Raw genomic sequence first — 17,889 nt, 5'->3', positions numbered from 1 at the left:
CTCAGCGCGTCGGAGCGGTCCGGCGTGCCCTGGCTCGCGTCGACCGCGTTAGCCGCGCTACCGGCAGCAGCAGCACCACCACCGCTGCCTCCGGTCACGACCCGGCTGAAGAAGGCGGCGAACCCGCCTCCGCTCGAGCCGCCGCCGCCACCGCCCATGGTTGCGGTCGACGGGCTGTTGGGGCTCTGCACCAGCTGGTTGGACGGCGGCTGGATGCCCCGCTTCAGCAGCTCGCTTCGGATCCGCTCGCGCTCGGCCACATCGGCCTCGTCCTCGACCTCCTCGCTGGTCCGCAGCTTGCGCGCCGCCGACGTAGGCGTCGATGCGGTGCCGCCGCCGCTGTTCGAGGGCCCGCCGATCAACGGGCTGGTCGAAGCCAGGGTGAGCGGCCGGAGGTTGGGGTTGGGCTCAGGGGCGGCGTTGCTGCTGCCTCCACCGAGGAACGGCAGGCTGCGCCAGTCGATCGAGCTGCCGCGCTTGGGCTTTGGCGGCACTGGCTTGCCCGACTTGGCCGCCGCCGCATCGCCTCCTCCGCCGCCGCCGCCGCCGAAGCGGAAGAGGCCGCCGCCTACGCCACTGCCGCTGCTGCTGGTGGTGGCAGCACTGGCAGCGCTGGCGGCGCTGGCATTCGACACCGACCGCTTGGTCTGGTTGGGGTTGTCGAAGGTGTCGTAGGGGCTCGACCGCAGGTTGGTCCTCGACTGCTTGCGCCTCGCGCCGCCGCCGCGGACGGTGCCCTTGCCGTCGACGGCGAGGATGTTTTCGTAGCCCTCGCGCGCGATGATGCGGTCGATGATCTTGGCGATGTAGAGCGTCAGGGCCTGGTTGGCCTCGCGCAGCTCGCGCACCTCCTTTTGCAGCTCTGCAGGGCCAGTCGTCGCAGCACAGCAGCAGGTCAGTCGATGCCCTTGTGCGGTGGTCTGGCCAAACGTGCCCGGGCAGCGACGGGCGCCCAACTCACCTTCGACATTGTCCGAGACGGCGCCGTGCCTCTCGTTGCGCCTCTCCTGCCGCTTCTTCTTTTCCTCGGGACTCATCGGAGCCTGGACGGCGCCCGCGGCCCCGGAAGCTTGCGGGCTGCCGCTCTGCCCGAGCTCGCTGGCCAGGTCGGTCGGATGAGGCGCCAGGAGGCTGGTCGACTGCTTCCTGCGGCGTGGCACCTTGCGGCCCGCGGTCTTGCCGGCGCTGTCCTGTGCGCTCGCTGCGGCAGCCTTGCGAGTGGGCGCTCGGGGCGTGTCGGGCACATCATCGACATCGTCGTAGTCGTCCTGCTGCTCATCGACCTCGTCGTCGACAGAGGTGTCGCCGGTGGTGTCTGCACCGCCTCCGTCGGCATCCTCGTCGTCCTCGTCGTCCTCGTCCTCGTCGCTCTCGTAGGGCCCCATGAGACCCGAAGCGCCGCGCAGACGCTGCCGACCCAGCCCGGCGCTGATCATGGCGCTCTCGCTCAGTAGCGCGCCGCTGAAGGTCTTCTCCTGGAGGATGTCGATGAAGGTCTCGTTCTGGTCGCGCAACGTGGCGTTCTCGCCCTTGACGTCGCGCAGCTCCGTCTGGAGCGTGGCGATGGCCTCGGTGAGCGAGGTGTGCGAGCGCTGGATGGTGGCCAGCTCCTCCTTGAGCGTGGCGTATTCCTTCTCCTCGGCCAGCGTGCGGGCGGCGTGGCGCTTGGAGCCCGACACGCTGCGGCCCGCCACCCGTGGCCGCCGTGGCTGCGCGCCGTCCGCACCGTCTTCGCTGCCGTCCACATCGTCGGCCTGGCCATCATCGCCGCCGCCCTTTCCGTCGCCGTCGCCGTCTTCGGCGCCGTCGCCGTCGGACTCGTCGCCCTGGCCGCCGAACGCGCCTTGGGCCCGCAGCTGCGCTAGTTTGGCCGAGAGCCGCTCGTGTTCCTTGTGGAGCTCGTGGTTCTGGCTGAGCAGCTTCTCGTACGACGCCGCCTGGGTGGCCTTCTGCGACTTGAGAAGCTGCTCGGTGTCGGCGTAGTACTGTCGCTCCTTGTCCATGGTCGAGGTCTGAGCGGTCGTAGGCAGGAGGGGCAGACCAGCAGAGACAGACAGGCGAGGAGAGAGTAGAACGACAATGGGGCACAGGTCAGATGCGGCACTGGGGCGCTGAGCGGGCACGGCAACGGGTGCGGGCGCGAGCGCGGTCGAGGGCCACCCACCTGGTCTCCGTAGCGCCTCTCGGCGTCGTTGCGCCGCTTTTCGCTCTCGTTGAGTTGCTTGCGGAGGCTCTCGATGACCTGGAGGCGCGAGTAGAGCTCGCTCTCCATGCGGTCCTGGTCGGCCATGAGGTCGTCGATGCGCTCCTCGCGCTGGCGGATGACGGCGTTGAGCGAGTCGTTTTCGGCCTCGGCCAGGTTGAGCTGCGAGAGGAGCGAGTTGGACGAGGCCTGGAGCTCCTCGCTGGCCAGGATCTGGGCGTCGAGCTTGGCATCGATCTGCGGGACGGAAAGACGAGCGGGTTCAGCGAGGTGGCCTCGGGATTCGACGTTCCACGGCGGCGACGCCACTCACCTCGTCCATCTGCACTTTTGCACGTCCGAGGGCCACGACCAGGTCGTCCCTCGAGAGGCCGCGGAGAGCATGCTCGATCTCGTCCCTGGGGATTTCGTCCGCGTCGTAGCCGGCATCGAGCCTGGAGTTGTAGCTCCTCGCCGAGCCGGACGACGATGTGCGGATGGCAGAGGGCACGGCGGCATGGTCGTGGGCGAGGCCCAGGGCGCCGTACCTGCCGCCTTTGACGCCGTTGCCGTCGTCGTCGCGATCGTCGCCGTCATGGGCGTGGGCGGCTTGGTCCGGGTCGTCCTGGTAGACGTCCTTGTCTGGCGAGGTTGCTGCTGGAGATGCGGGGCCAGAGAGGTTGGAGCTGGAGCCGGAGCGGGGCCCGTTACTGGCGTTGCGGAGCTGCGAGGCGCGGTTGCGGTTTCGGGGCGGAGGAGGTCGCGAGGTGGCGGGGTTGTTTGCGAGGCTCTGGTGCGACTCGGTGCGCGGAATGACGGGACGCAGCTCTTCGGTCGTCATGGCGAGACGGCGGCTGCGGCTGCGGAGGCCACGGCGACGGCGACGGCAACGGCGGGAGGAGGGGTGGCTGTGACCTGGTGGTGGCCGGATGGCCGGGCGTGGGCTATCTATGCCTCACTCGTCGTGCGAGTGGAGTCGCGCGTAATGGGGCGGTGCTCGAAAGATCGGTCGGTCGGCCGCTCGTTACCGGTTGTGCCGAAGCGGTCCAGGCAGGCTCCCGTGAGCTGGTCGCGCGGCCCGTCCCGGTGTGATGTGTCGGAGAAAGAGAAAGGGGGCGACCTCGATGGTCTGGGGCAGGTTCCGATGGGTCTGGGTCGTCGAGCGTCGTCACACAAACGAAAGGAGCGGTTGCGATGGCCCCGGAGAGCGAGGGGCGGGAGAGTGGTGGCGTGATGGTCCTTGGCGGATTGCGGGTGTCGTATCAGAAGGTCGTACGTCGTGAACGGGGCCAAGCTCGAGGCAGTCGTGGTATCGCGAGGGGAAGCGTCACGATGCCATCAGAGTGGTGCGTCGAGGTGATGGACGAGACGAAGATGAGACTTAGGGGCGAGAGATGAGCCAGGTGAGCGACCAACACACTACTACTCTGACGAGGCCCGGGAAGTGGCGCCATGGCAGGCGACTGGCCAGGCCTCGCACACCAGCTGGCCGGTTTGGCCGGCGGTGTTGGTCTGCCTGCCTGCCTGCCTGCCTGCCTGCCTGGCTGCTGGCTGGCTCGGGCGGCCCGCCCGCTGTGCCCGCCGCCTAGCGCTTTTGGATTTTGGGGGGTCGGTGAGCTGCGCTGCCGTGGCCCGCGCGGCTGGCTGGCTGGCTGGCTGGCTGGCTTGCTGGCTCCGGGGGCTGGCCACCGAGACCAACACCGACCCCTTCTCCCTGGCTTGCTTGCTCGACCGTCGGCGGGTCCACCACCATGGATGCCTCCATGCCTCCATCGGAGGGGCTTCCGTAAGAGGGTCGAGTCCCGAACGATGCATTCAGATCCTAGCCTCTTCTCCCGCCCTCTTAGCCTCGCCTTGCAGAGGTCAACAAAGGGGGATGTCGTCGGTCAGTCGGATGGTCGGTGGGCCCAAGGCGGATGGGGATGCAGGGGGCCCGGCCCTTCCTCGACGCCCCTCGTCGTGGGCCGCCCGTCGGCCCCCTGAGCTTTGCTAGGCTGCCTGTCCCAAGCCCCTCGATCTGTCAACAAAGCGATACCAAGTCGAGCCCCCTCACCCTACCTCCGACATGCCACGGCTCGACGACATGGCGAGGTCCGAGAGGCAGGCCAGCAACGGAGCACGGCGCCCAAGCCGCGGGGCGTTGTCAGGCTAGGCCAGTCAGGCCGGCGGGCAGAGCGGGGCGGCTGCCGGGGGCAGGGAGCAGTGTGGAGGCCAAGCCGGGCCAGCGAGTAGAGGGGCAGGCAGGCAGCCTGCCAGGCCGGGGCACGCTGCGCTGCCCGTCAACAGCGGGACTCGGCTCCGCGGGTGTCGCTGGCTGGCTTCACGTGGGCCCGTCGCGAAAAAGTTGTCGGCTCCGAGGGGATTGAGGCGGGCGAGCGCGCCAGAGGCCCTATAGCCTGGTGTTGATGTGTTGCTCAGAAGCCGGCAAAGGGCTGCACCTGCCAAAGTGGAGTTGGCCGGCCTGGCCTGTTTGGACAGGCAGGCAAGCAGGCATGGATGCTCGATGGACCAAAGACGGCCGCCTGCCTTCCTGCAACGACGCCCGCCCACACTCCTTCCACCCGTCCCTCGACCTCCATCCAACCGCCATCGCCATCGCCATCGCCATCGCCATCGCCATCGCCATCGCCATCGCCATCGCCATCGCCATCCTCAAGCGCCAGACCATCTCGCCATCCCTCTGCTCAATCTCGCTCCTCGTCTCGACCCTCGGCCCTCGTCGCTGCGCTGCGTCTCGAATCGCTCCGCCTCGCCTCCTAGACGCCATCCCTCACCACCCTCTGCATGACCCCCGCTATGCTCTCGGCCATCCTCGCCTCGGCCCCCGTCACCAGCGCCTCCGTCTAGACTGCCTGCATCAATCCCTCTGCCTCTCCTCGTCCACCCATACAGCCGTCCACTGACCCTGCCGCCACACGACTCACCGTCCGCAGCTCCCCGGCACGCCACGCCCGCAGCGCAGCACACGCACTACCGCAATGGCTGCCCGCGATCCGCTTGCCGCCTCCGTGGCCGCGGCCGGTCCAGACGCCTACGACGCCCTCGACGTCATCGGCAACGGATCCTTTGGCATCATCCGACAGGTCCGCCGCAAGATCGACGGCCGCCTCTTTGCCCGCAAGGAGCTCAAGTTCGAGCGCATGAGCGACAACGACAAGAAGCAGATCGTCGCAGAGGTAAACATCCTCCGCCAGCTCAAGCACGAAAACATTGTCCAGTACGAGGAGCGCAGCGTCGACACCGAAAATGGGTGAGTGCTGGCCCGCATTGGCTCGCCTCTGCTCCCCTCCCTCGCCGTTGCTGATCCACAGACGGCCGCGCCTCTTTCTCTCTGCCCCTCTCTAAATCCCGAACCGCTTCCACCGCGCCCAGCATCCTGTACATTGTCATGGAATACTGCTCCGGCGGGGACCTGCTCAAGGTCATCAACCGCCACAAGCGCTCCAACACGCGCATCCCCGAGGAGACCATCTGGTCCTATGTCGCCCAGCTCGTCGTCGCCCTCGACGCTTGCCACTACCACGGCGACTTCACCGTGGCCTCGGTCGCCACCGACACCACCAGCGAGTGGGGCTCCGTCGTCGTTGACCACAACCACGCCCGCGCCATCCTCCACCGCGACCTCAAGCCCGAAAACGTCTTTCTCGACGGCGACGGGCGCCTCAAGCTCGGCGACTTTGGACTCAGCAAGCAGACGCCCGCTTCGGGCTTCGCCCAGACCTTTGTCGGCACGCCCTACTACATGAGCCCCGAGGTCATCGACGGCCGGTGCTACGACGCCAGCTCCGACATCTGGGCGCTCGGCTGCATGATCTACGAGCTGTGCACCTTTTCCCCGCCCTTTGACGCCGCCAACGTTCGCGAGCTCAACCTCAAGATCCGCAGCGGCCGCGTCCCCAGCGTCACCCGCCACGGCTACAGCGAGGATCTCGACGATGTCGTTGCCGCTCTCCTCACCCAGGACCCCCAAGCGCCGCCCCACAACGCGCCGCCTGCTTAGCGTCGCCAACGTCCGCACCGCCTGCAAGGTCCTCTACCTCGACGACCAGATCAAGACGCTCGAGGCGCGCTGGAAGGAGGTTGAGGCGCGCGAAGACGAGCTCCTCGAGCGCGAAGAGGCGCTCGCCGCGGCCCAGAGGCAGGGGCTCGCCTCGCCGCTCCAGCGTGACCTGCAATCGAGGATGGCCGACTACGAGGCTCGGCTAGCCGAGCTCGAGGAACGTGAGCTGCACGTCCGCCAGGCCGAGGAGGTCGTCTCGCGCAAGGAGCGCAGCGTCGACGCCCAGCGCCAGATGTGCTCCGACGAGTGGGACAAGTGGTATGCAGGAGAAAAGGGCAAGGCGCTCGAGGACAACCAGGCCCTGGCGAGCCGGGTGGCCAAGCTCGAGGCGCAGCTGCGACGGATGGCAGCAAGTGATGGCCACGAGGGCGCTTCGATGGCGACGGCAACAGCAGCAGCTCCCTCCTTACGGCGTCAGGCACGGCATTCCGAGCTGCCCATGGGGCGCAAGGCGGCAGCACTGCCTCGCGCCGACAGCCTCACGGGCAACCTCTCGTCGGTCGGGACGAGGCCTCCGGTTGCCGCTTCGGCCGCTCGCAACCCCGCCCGCCCGACCGCGAGACGGACGGCATCCGGCGGCAAGGCGCGTCTCTCGCTCGACGGAGACGTCAGCATGCTCAGCATCCGCGAGAGGCTGGCTGCCGGCGCCACGGGCCTCGGCACGCCTCGCACGGCGCACCAGCAGGTGGTCGTTGTTCAGGAGCCGGAGCGAGAGTCGCTGCAGGCAGACGACCAGGAGCAGGGCCAGAGCCGGAGCCAGGGCCGGAGCTACGAGACGGCAGCGGCATCATCACCTCGGCAAAGGACATCGTCAAGGGCAAGGGTCAACAGCCAAAGCCAAGGTAGCGACGAGTGGATCGATCAGGAAGGCCGTGACGATAAATGGCAGTCACCAACCAAGGCCCCTTCATCGTCGGCAGCCGCCGCCACTGCCCCGGCAACGTCGCTGGAGCCATCATCCGCAGCCCATCAGCAGCGCCAGAGCCGAGCTCGCGCCTCGAGACGGCAGACCATCGCCACCGAGCTCGTCGACGAGGACGCGGCCGCGGACGCGGACCGGCAAGGCCAAGGATCCATCGACGCCGGCATCGATGACGGTCTCGATCGCCATCACGGGCCGCTCCGGCCCCGCGCCTCCCGCCCTCGACTGTCCAGGAGAGAGGCAAGCGACGCAGCCGAGGCGGAACTTCACGCCGCAAGAGAGGAGCAGCGAATGCTTGACGCCATCGCCGCCCGCTCGACAGCATCCGCATCGGCCTCGGCATCCGCGGCCGCTGCACTGCCCACGCAGAGGTCGGCGACCACCGCCGCGCCCTCGTCCTCGGCCTCGTCATCTTCGTCGTCGACATCGACATCGACATCGTCGGCGCCAGCGCACGCCAGCCCGAGGCGGCGCGCCACCGTCGCCACCACCCTCACCCTGCCTGAAGATCCCAACTGGATGCAGTATGACGAAGAAGATCGTCCGTCACCCTTTATCAAACGCATCAGCCGGCTGCCGGAAAAGGTGCTGACGCGGCCGACAACGGGGACGGGGGCCGCTGGCGCTGCCCACCAGCCGGCCAAGCTGAGCCTGCTGATGAAGGCCACCCGGGCCGCTGCGGTGCAGGCTGCGGGCGAGGGTGCAGCAGCGGCTGCAGCGGCGGCAGCCGAGGGCGACGGCATAGCTGCGACGTCGGCAGCCATGATCCCTTCGCTGCCGTCGGCATCGTCCATCATCGAAGAAGACGCATCGATGACATCCTTGAGCCGGATAGAGGCTCCACCCGTGGCCGTGCGGCCGGCGCCCGCACCTCCGTCTCCAGCTACTGCAGCGAGGGCAGCAAGGACCGCGGCATCAGGGCAAGCTCTGCCCCCGGCCCGTCCTGCGGCAATCTCATCGAATGTGGCAACCTCCTCTGCAAGCGCAACGGACAAGGAAAATGTTCGCACCGCGCCACGACCGACTTCCAACGCACTGCAACCATCTGCCGCCACGCGCACACGGCGGCTGTCGCACGTCGTCTCTTCGTCGTCGATTCCGTCGATGATGGCGGCGACGACGGCGTCGAACCCGCTCGCATCCGACCTGGTCAACCAGCATCAATCGACGACGTTGCAGAGTGCGGGCGGTGGGCCTCTCAAGCCGACAGAGGCACGACGAACCGCCCATACGCACACCCTCGCCAGCGGGCCATTGCGACACGCGCACGCGCACGGGACGACCGCATCGCAGCCTGCCACTGCCGCCCTGCGTCGACCGCGATCGAGCCTGTTGGCGGGCATCACTGTCGCACCGCTCAAGCCGCCCAGCGGCAGCGGCAGCGGCAGCGGCATCGCCTCGACCACCACCACCACCACCGCTGCTCCTTCTTCTTCTTCTTCGACGACGACGCTTCACAGCGGCCCGGCCGGATCGACTGGCTCGGCGGCGGCAGCAAGGAGGATAAGTGGATTATCGGATCGACCGAGAGAGAGGGAGCGGGAGCGGGTGCGCAGTCGTCTTTCTACGGTCCCCTCGTCCTAGCCGACCACCGCTGCAGCCAGCTAGGCCCGTCGGGCAAGCGAAAGCTCGTCATCATCATCATCATCGTCATCGTCATCATCTGTGAAGCAGCACCCATGTTCGAACGTCCCTTGCGGCGTCGTCTTTCTTGCCTACTCTACACGCGCTGCAACGCGCCTCACATGCCACCCCTAACCAGCCTCTCCCTCCGCCTCGGTGCAGCCGGCGGATCGGAGGGAGCGGGAGCGACGACGTTGGCCCTTGTGGACCTGCCGATGGACACCGTCGCCTCGATCGGGGTGCGCTCCCTCTCGATGTCGCGCAGCGCCTTGGCGATGTCCTCGAGCGGGTATCGACCTGGATTGATGAGGACCACGCTCTCCCGAGCCCTGCGTATGTACCCGGCCCGCGCGAGGGCACCCCCATCCTCGTCCTCGTCCTCGTCCTCATCATCCTCTCCATCGTCGTCGTCGTCGTCGTCGTCGTCGTCGTCGATGACAAAGCGCCTACGACGAGACGAGGCGACGGGGCTGAGCCTCGCCTTTTCGCCCTTCACGCGCTTGTTCTGGTCCTGCGCCTCCTTGAGCAGCGGCTTGGTTCTGTACGAGTGCAGCAGCACCCGGTCCGACGTGAAGCCGAGCAGGCGGCGGAGTCCGTACCACGCCAGCTCGTCCTCCCTCGGCAGCGGCCTGGGCGACGGCACGTCACCGAGCCGAGTCAGGGAGATCTCGACGAGTACCCTCCGCCCCTTTGCGCTCTTGGCCAGCAGGCGCGGGCTCAGGCGGCGGTTCATCTGTCAGCCAATCGAGGGATGGGGCGATGGCACAGATATGCGCGCGGGTCAGGAGACAGGACCAGATGGAAAGGCGCGACGACGGAGTCGACGAGGCTGAGGACTCACCTCCAAGTAATGCTCGAGGACTGGGTTGCGGTGCTCTGGGATCTGCACCTCCTCTAGCCATTCATCATCGTCGTCATCATCGGTAGGGTACTCTTCTTCCTGTACCTCGATCTCGCGCCCCCTCGAGGCTGTCGGGGCTTCCTGTCGGTTGCCATCGATGCTCATGCCGTTGTCCTCGTCGACGCCGCTGTCATCGTCATCTCGGTCGCCGCGGGCGCCCTTAGCCTCTCGTCCGCGACCGCTCGTCAACTTGCTCGCTTTGTCCTTGACCTTGGCCTTTGCGCTCGGCTTGGGTCTTTGCCGCCTCTTGAGCAGCTGACCTTGGCGGCTCCCGTCGCGGACGTGCAGCGACGCGGCGCCAGCCCTTCTGCGTTTGACCTGGGCTGGGGCGCGCGGGGCAATCGGTTGCCCGTCCATGGGCTCGTCCATGGGTTCGTCGATTGGCGGCAGATTGACCGGCGCGATGCCTAGCATCCGCAACCGCTCGCACACCTGCTCTAGCTCGTCGGATGGGCGCTGCCAATCGCGGAGAGAAGAGAAGAAGACGGCGTCAGCAACCCGGGATCGAATACGGACACACGCCGTCGGCCCCGTGACTTTGGCCGCGGGCACTCACGGTCCAAGGTTCGCCGAACGTCTGGATCGGACGCGCGAGACTGCTGAAGGGGGGTCGAGCGGCGTAGCCCCTCTGCATCTCTGGTGGCAGCTGCAGCTTGGTCGTCATGTCGGCCGCGGGCACCTCAAAGTCCTCTCCGATCTCGGCCCAGATCTCCTTGTCGAGGGCAACTAGTCGGGCGACGATCATCCACTTGGTCACCGAGACGACCTCGTCAGTGGTGCCGGGGAGCGCCTCGACAAAGACAAAGACGTGGTCTGCCGCGCCAAACTTGCACTCGCGCGTCGTCACGGCCCACGTCTGGCGGTGCTGGCAGCGTGGGTCGGCGGGGTGCTCCTTTGTGCGAAAGGCCGAGGCAAAGTCGGCGTCGTCGTCGGTGGCGACGAGGATGTCTGCGCCGTTGGGGAAGACGTGCGGGCTGAGGTGCAGCACGGCGCGCTGGCCGCGGACGCCGGCGATGTCGAGGCGGGTGACGAGGCCGTGGTCGACGTCGTAGACGTCGTCGAGGATGCGCTCGCGGTGCTCGCGGCACGCTGCGCTCGAGAACCACGCGGCCTTTTTGCCTTCGAGTGTCGGCATGGACGTGGCGGCGGCGGCCGTGGTGACGGCTAGCCTGGGTGGTGCGGTGGATTGGGCGTGAGTGTGTGTGTCGAGCCAGGAAGAGGGAGAGGGAGGATGGCAGGATGGCAGGATGGCGTCAAGTACCCGCTGCTTGCCCTGTGCCTTTGTCGTTGGTGCGGGCTTGCCCCTGTCCACCAGCGCGACGGCGGCCGGACCCAGACACACCTGACTACTGTGGCGCGCTCGGACCGCTGTCGTGGGCACACGCACGGCCGTATACGGGATAGGTTGCCGCCGTTCAAATGGGCCCCAGCCAGCTTGCTTGCTTGCTTGCTTGCACTGGCGCTTGCGTGCTTGACGCCTGACGGATCGCGCGCCACCTTGGCGGAAGAAGGCGAGAAGGTTGCAGGCGCGAGGACCGAGGTTGGTGGACGCGTGCAGGATAGGCCAGGCTAGGCTGGGCAGCAGCCGCGTAAGTGTCGCTGCGGGCCAAGGCAAGAAAGTACGACGGCCCAGCAGCTGGCATGGTCGTGGGCCGGCCTACGCCCCGCCTGTGTGTGGGTTTGCTTGAGCTTGAGTTTGGCTGGCTGGCTGATTGGCCAGGCTGTCGGCGCGTTTCCGCTCGGACCGCTTTTCAGCTTGGCCTGGCTGCCCCCCCAGCCTTGCCTTACCTGCCCGCCTGCCTGCCTGCCTGACCTCTCGCCCGACCGCCCGCCTCTATAACTCGAGAGTCGCAGGGGCGGGCGCAGGTGGACAGCCAGGCAGCCGCGCCACCTCAAAGGCGCTGCCGCGCAAACGAGGCAGGCCACAGGAGGGCGCCAGGCGGCGCGTCCCGTCTGCTCCTCGTCGCCGCTGGCCCCGCCCAGGCCTGGCTCAGCTGCCACCCCAAAAAGGGCCAAGACAGTCTATCTCTCCCCTCCTCTCTCCTTCTCTCTCCCACCTCCATCCAGTCAACCGGATCTCTCGCCCGCGCTCAGCTTATTCGACACGGACATGCCCGAGATCAAGCAGTGCGTCGCCTGGATCACGCCCGAGGGCTGCGGCACCAATACCCACCTCGACCCCGAGTACTCGTGCATCGAGCGCGACGTCGCACTCCGTCGAGACGCCACCACCGACCACCCCACCCAGGCCGCCTGCCGCATCAAGCTGCCTCGCCACACCCACTTTGACGTCTGCTTCTCGTTCCCCGACGACACAAACGGCCGCTCCCTCGCACCCGCGGGCGGCGGACACGACTGGATCGGCTTCCGCATCGAGATCCGCACAAACTGGGACGACGTGCCCCACGCCAGGCCCCTCGTATGGAAGGCCGGATGGCTGCTCGGCGGAAACGTCAAATGCTTCAATAGATACCGCCATCCGCTCTGGAAGCCAGGTGAGCATCGGGGGCGGGTGCTGCGCGAAAGAGCGGACCTTGGATGCTACCTCGGCCGCGCAAACGCCGCTGCCCCGCTCTTTGCTACTCATAACCAGACATGGGCTCACCTACTCCCTTCTCTCCGCTTGCTTCGCCTCGGCCGCCTCGGCCCTCTCAGCCAACGTGAGGCAGATCGAGCTCGCCCTCTACCCGATGACGATCAACGACGAAAACGGCATCGCCACGCCCTACGCATCCGTGCAGTGGGAGGTCCTCGAGGGCAGCCGCAGGGCAGAGAGCTACGTCCATCGAAATCTCCCCCACGGCCTCGAACTCAACGACTACACGCGCACCGGTACGCCTGCCCACATCTTTCGACCGGGCGGCGTCCATCGCCTCATTCCCGTCGCATCAGATAAAAAGGTGAGCGCGAGCGAGCAGGCGATGCGAGGCAGGACCACGCGTATGCGTTGAAATTCGCTGTTATCGCGCGTCGGTGAAGCAGAGGTGGAACGAGAGACTGACGCAGTCGCAATCCTTCCTTGCTGCCGGGCCGAACTTTCGTCCCGCGGCGGAAAAATTCCACGGCCGCCAGTTCTTTGTCCGGCGAGACGAGTTCTGGCGAAAGCCCCGCGGCACAGCTGCCAACGGCCGAGGAGAAGAGAGACGCGAGAGACTGGCGGAGGACAGCCCTACGAGGCTGCTCAAGAGGTCTGCGCCGACAGCCAGCCGCAGCGAGGGACGCGCTGTCGCTGAAAAGGACGAGCTACCCCCGCCGAACAAGACGTCGAGGACCGGTTATACCACGAGAAACTGGCGCCCCATCTCATCGAGCACGACCAACGGGCAGTCGCCCAACGAAAATGGTGGGAAAGAGACTCGGTCCGGCCAGATCGAGGTGCGAGAGCGAGAGCTCGAGCCGCAGCCAGAGGCAGGGGGAGAGCCAGAGCGAGCAGGAGAGCGAGAGCGAGTGCACGAACGCCCTAGCGACCGCGATCGCGCAGCTACAGCAACTGGTGACCCCAGCGCGGGTGTGTCCCCCGAGGATGCAGAGGTGAGTCCAGCCCTTAGCCCACTCCTCCGTCTCCCACCTCTCCCAGCACTCCCTTCATCCCCGCACTATTCCAAGCACTTCGGCTAACGTTGGACGCGACATGGTCACACATGGAAGCAGCGGATCGACAGGCTGCTCGGCGAGCTCAAGGCCCTGTCCGCCACCTTTGAGAATTCGAACGGCAAGATGGAGCCGGACAGCACGGACGCACGAGCACCTGCACGCTCGGTCTCGCCCAAGCGACCAGGCGAAGTGCCACCAAGAACCGAAGACCCGCGTCTCAAGATGGACCGCTTCAAACACCGTGCTGCCGCTGCCTCCCCGACCGTCAGAGAAGTGCCGATGTCGCAACTGCCGCCTCGCTTGGGCGTGGCGCCGCCGCAGCAGCAGCGGGGGCAATTGGGCCAGACGCTGCGACCGGAGCAAGCCAGAAAGGTCACGGAGCAGGCCAAGAAGGCCAGTCAGCCCGAACAGGCCAAAGAGCCCAAGTTGCCGGAGCAGACTCAACAGACGGAGCAGGCCAAGCAAGCTCAGAAGAAGCAGATTCTTGACAAGGGACAGCAGCCGGCCAGGGTACAGCACCCCGACAAGACTCAGCAGCCGGACAAGGCGCAACAGCCACTACAGATACACACGCAACTGGAACAAGAGGCACAGCGACAGGTCCGGCCGTCGGAACAGAGCCAGGCAAAGCAACAAAAGCAGACTCGGCAGCAGCCGACCGAGCAGTCACCCGTAGAGCTGCCGCAGAAAGATCAGCCGCACCAAAAGCAGACATCAGGGCAGCTCGAGAGGGAGACCGAGCAAGCGCCTCAGCACGACCCAGAGGAGCGATATCGCCTCCCCGCTTGCTACGACTTCTCAACGGCCGGCTCGCAAGGACAGGGGCACGAGGGACGTCCCGAGGACGTTGCCCACGTCGGTTCCGACGTCGAGGATGGCGAGATTGTCCAAGCTGCAGACGACCGTAGGCGCGAGTCGCAGTCGCCCGACTTTGAGCTCGTCCGCGTCGTCCTCGCAACGAAGCCGCCAAAGCCCGTCAAAGTCGAGGAGGGAGACGAACTGGCGAGTCGCGGACCAAGCGATGTGGGTAGAACGTCTCTGCAGCCGGGTCGAGCGGAAGCAGCGCAAAAGGCTGAAGAGTCGAGCAGGGAGACCAGCTCCTCGTCGGACAGCGGACGCGTCAAAGTGCCGCCGGCGCTGTTCGCCCCGCCCCGGAAGCCGTTCCAGACCGAGACGGTCGCGTCGACATCGAACAGTGACGGCAGTCCGCCGCCATTGGTGCCCACCCGTCCCAGGTACCGGCCAGGCGTGCTGTCCAATGCCGCGCTCGCGCCCGCCGACGGCGACGGCGTCGGCGTCGATGCTACGACGGCTGCGTCTGGGGCTGCTGCAACAACGATGGCGGAAGAAGCCGCCGCCGTCGTCATCAAGAAGGAAGAGGACAGCGATGCCGATGATGAGCTGTCGAGCGGCGACGATGGCCAAGGACGCGGGCGCTCGCAGGACGATGAGCAGGACGAACTCGAAGATGATTGAGACAGGCTGCGAGGCCATCGTTCCTTGCAGCCAGACGAGCACCGCAGCCCGCCAGGCTCCCCTCCGCTTCGACAAGGCCACGAAGACGACACGGCCGCTCCTTTTCGCCGATTTGCCATGCACCATCCGACAAGGCGAGCCGAGCACTGACGAGACCAGACGAGCGCTACGGGGGGCGAGCGGGAAAGAGAGGGCCAGGGCCAATTGTTGTGTGGGATTCATTGCGCATGAGGCGAGGTCGGGCGGGAGAGAGGAGATCAGGTGCAGACAGACAACGCGGGATAGCGCGACGATGGTGACCATGACGGTCCGAGATGGGGGAATGGAAGACAGACACGAGATTGGGGCCACGACGATGATGAGCGATGACGATCACGATGAGGGGGTACGAGGCTCGACTGCAGCGAGACGGTGATGGTGATGACCACGGCGACGACAGAGGACGGACGGCAACGGACCGATGACCAAGCACCTCCCGTGTGTTCCCTTTTGCTTTTTGCTTTGGCTCTGGGACGGCGGCGCGCCTGCTAGTCGGGCATCGACGGACGGCAAGGTGAGGAGACAAGATGCCCCCACCACGACGGCGGCGGCGGCGGCGGCGGAGATGCCAGTGGGGATCGAGCGCATGCTGCTGAGCCTTTTTCGCTCTCGTCGTCGCCGTATCCCCCTCGCGCCTTTTTTGACGACTGCTACTGCTGCTGCTGCTGCTGATGATGATGGAAACGATCGGGACCGAACCGAACCGAACCGAACGGGAACGAGTCGAGCCAGGCGGACCGGCGGGCGGGCCGTCGACGTCGATCGAGCAAGGAGCCCTGTTCCCGAGCTAGGCGGTCGCGCCGGCATGGTGAAAGGCCCGACGGCCCGCTGCGAGACGACGGCGCCGAGCTGCATCCGACGGCTACCTTCGGTAGTCGTAGCTGTGGCCGCCTCCACCGGCGCCGTAGCCATGGCCATGGCCGCCGTGCGAGGCATGATAGCCATGCGCGTGCGAGTGGTGGCCGTACGGGCTGCCGCCGTTGCTCGGCATCGGGGGCGGTGGGTAGCTCGACGGCGCGCCGTACCGTTCCCTCTCGCGGTCGCGCTCGCGATCCCGCATGTCCCATCCCCGCTCACGCTCGCGGTCGCGGTCACGGTCGCGCTCTCGATCCCTCGGGTCGCGATCACGGTCGCGATCCCGATCGCGCTCGCGGTCCCGGTCGCGCGGGTGGTCCCTGCTGTGGTCGCGGTAGCCACCGCTCTCCCTCCTGTCAGCGGGATGCGGGTGAGCTGGCGGCGGCGGCGGCGGAGGCAGCGGGAAAGGTTCGCGGCCGTGTCCGTGTCCATAGCCGGACGCAGGCGCGGGTGGCGGGGGGAACGAGCCTCCGCGATCGCTCGCTGCGGCTGCCGAGCCGGCAGGGGCATAGCCGCTGGCGTGGGGCAGGCCGGTCGAGGCGGCGCTCGGGCTGGGAGAGTAGGGCGCCCCGCCCGGTCGCTGGGCGTGGGGCGGATGGGCGTCCGAGGTGCGAGCCTTCTTTGGGATCGGACCGTCGGGGAGCGGGGTACCGCCGCTGCCGGACGCCTTGCGCTTGATGCTCTCCGAGGCGTGGCCGTTGGCGCCCGTGGTGGACGAGGGCGTGGCAGCACGGGCGTCGGCGGTGGTGGTCGTGTTGGCGGTGCTCGCGGCGGCGGCCGGCGTGCTGGGCGTCGCTGCCGAGGTCGCCGCACCTGCTGCCGTGGCGCCTTCGGCCGCGGGGGTCGCGGAGGCGGCCGTGGGAGCTGCAGCCGCTGGCGTGGCCGGTGTCGTTGCTGCCGCCGCAGTCGCTGCCGGTGGGGCGCTTCCACCGCCGCCGCCGTTGCCGCCGTTGCCGACGAGCTTGTCGAAGATGGCGCGCAGCTTCGACGGCTTGACCTTCTTGGGCCAGAAAAAGGCGGAAAACGCCCAGAGGTGGTTGAACCACTTTTCGCGCTCCTTTGCCGGCAGTGCGGCAAACTTGCCCTCGAGCAGTGCGTCAATGTGGCCGCCGATGGCCGAGAGGCACTCCTTGAGCGTGGCCACCTTCTGGTCGCGGTCGAGGTGGTCGGTGCCGTCGCGCAGGCGCTTGAGCTGCCGCTTGCACGGCCGCATCAGCTCCTTGCACTCGGCCTCGTCCATGCTCGAGTGGGCCTCGTCGGACGAGTCGGACGAGTAGACGGGCGTGGGCCGGTTGCCGCCAGCCTTGGCCGCCGCCGCCGACGAGCGCCCGGGCCCCTTGCCACCGGCGGGCGTTGGCGAAGCGTTGCTGGGAGAGGCACTGCGGCGGACCTTTTTGCGTGACGATCCGCCGCCGCCGCCGCCGCCGCCGCCGCCGCCGCCGATGCTGTGCTTGACAGCCTGCGGTTGTGCTCCCTCGCCGATGCCCTTGATGCTGTTGTCGTGCTCGCGCAGGACCTTGAGCAGGTAGTCGCCGCGCCTCACGAGGTGGATGGCGTTGGGGATCGGCCGCGCCTTGCCCTGCGGCGGCCCAGAGGTGCCGCTGGGCGGCGCATCCTTGTCGGCGGCGTGCGAGTCTTGGCCGGCCTTCTTGCCCTCCTCGAGGAAAAACTTGCCCTTGAGGTCAAAGTCCTCGTCGGCCTCGATCTGCTCCCAGGCGCCGAAGCCATACTTCCAGATGCCGACGAGGAGCATGGCATCGTCGACGTTGCTCCATCCGCCGGCCCAGTTGAGCGTGGCCTTGAGGTGCTCGACGGGCATGCGCCACTGGAGCGGGTCGGCGACATTGTCGAGCGTCTCGGCGAGCAGGCGGAGGTCGTAGTGGCGCACCAGCACCGTGTCGGCGTTGATGCCCGTGATGCCACGGCACGTGACGAGCACCGCCTTCTGACGGAGCGCCGACGAGATCTCTTCGCCGCGCTCTTGCTTGCCCTTCATGAAGGCGGCGTGCTCAGCGACGGCCTCCTCGCACAGGCGCACCAGCTCGTCGGAGATCTGGATGAGCACCTGGCGGTTCTTGTCGTGCAGCTTGCCCTCGCGGATGATGGGGTCGCCGCGGTAGCGGATGTCGCCCCAGCGCTGGATGCCGCGGATCAGGACGCGCAGGTCGCGCTCCTTGAGCTCGACCGAGCGCTGGGCCGCCGTCTTGCGCTGGCGCTTGAGCGCCGACGCGCCACTG

The 17,889-nt window shown here is 67.3% G+C and overlaps 5 protein-coding genes across 5 annotated transcripts in view; 2 read left to right on the top strand and 3 right to left on the bottom strand.

The window, feature by feature from the left end:
- The window catches only part of PFL1_03207 (uncharacterized protein), a gene marked incomplete at both ends in the record, with an annotated part of 5,133 nt that extends 2,110 nt beyond the window's left edge, over positions 1–3,023 (bottom strand). The window contains 4 exons of the mRNA XM_007880722.1: positions 77–862; positions 962–2,012; positions 2,165–2,440; positions 2,517–3,023. Coding sequence (XP_007878913.1) covers positions 77–862; positions 962–2,012; positions 2,165–2,440; positions 2,517–3,023 — 2,620 coding nt within the window. The remainder of the gene's footprint in view (positions 1–76; positions 863–961; positions 2,013–2,164; positions 2,441–2,516) is intronic.
- Positions 3,024–6,117: 3,094 nt separating this feature from the next.
- PFL1_03206 (uncharacterized protein) lies at positions 6,118–8,748 on the top strand (the record flags this gene model as incomplete). The annotated part of the gene is made up of 1 exon (XM_007880721.1): positions 6,118–8,748. The coding sequence occupies one exon, from the start codon at positions 6,118–6,120 to the stop codon at positions 8,746–8,748; it is 2,631 nt and encodes an 876-aa protein (XP_007878912.1).
- Positions 8,749–8,905: 157 nt separating this feature from the next.
- PFL1_03205 (uncharacterized protein) lies at positions 8,906–10,823 on the bottom strand (the record flags this gene model as incomplete). The annotated part of the gene is made up of 3 exons (XM_007880720.1): positions 8,906–9,520; positions 9,629–10,144; positions 10,245–10,823. The coding sequence occupies 3 exons, from the start codon at positions 10,821–10,823 to the stop codon at positions 8,906–8,908; spliced, it is 1,710 nt and encodes a 569-aa protein (XP_007878911.1).
- A 975-nt stretch (positions 10,824–11,798) lies between these two features.
- On the top strand, positions 11,799–14,758 carry PFL1_03204 (uncharacterized protein; the record flags this gene model as incomplete). The annotated part of the gene is made up of 4 exons (XM_007880719.1): positions 11,799–12,183; positions 12,344–12,588; positions 12,761–13,219; positions 13,340–14,758. The coding sequence occupies 4 exons, from the start codon at positions 11,799–11,801 to the stop codon at positions 14,756–14,758; spliced, it is 2,508 nt and encodes an 835-aa protein (XP_007878910.1).
- Positions 14,759–15,659: 901 nt separating this feature from the next.
- Positions 15,660–17,889, bottom strand: part of PFL1_03203 (uncharacterized protein) — a gene marked incomplete at both ends in the record, with an annotated part of 5,478 nt that continues 3,248 nt past the window's right edge. The window contains 2 exons of the mRNA XM_007880718.1: positions 15,660–16,005; positions 16,117–17,889. The exon at positions 16,117–17,889 is cut by the window's right edge and continues 3,248 nt beyond it. Coding sequence (XP_007878909.1) covers positions 15,660–16,005; positions 16,117–17,889 — 2,119 coding nt within the window. The remainder of the gene's footprint in view (positions 16,006–16,116) is intronic.

The sequence above is a fragment of the Pseudozyma flocculosa genome (assembly GCF_000417875.1).
Source record: "Pseudozyma flocculosa PF-1 unplaced genomic scaffold scaffold00009, whole genome shotgun sequence".
Lineage (NCBI taxonomy): Eukaryota > Fungi > Basidiomycota > Ustilaginomycetes > Ustilaginales > Ustilaginaceae > Pseudozyma > Pseudozyma flocculosa.
The sequence above is the reverse complement of the archived record's forward strand: the minus strand, read 5'-3'. Positions and strand labels throughout refer to the sequence as shown.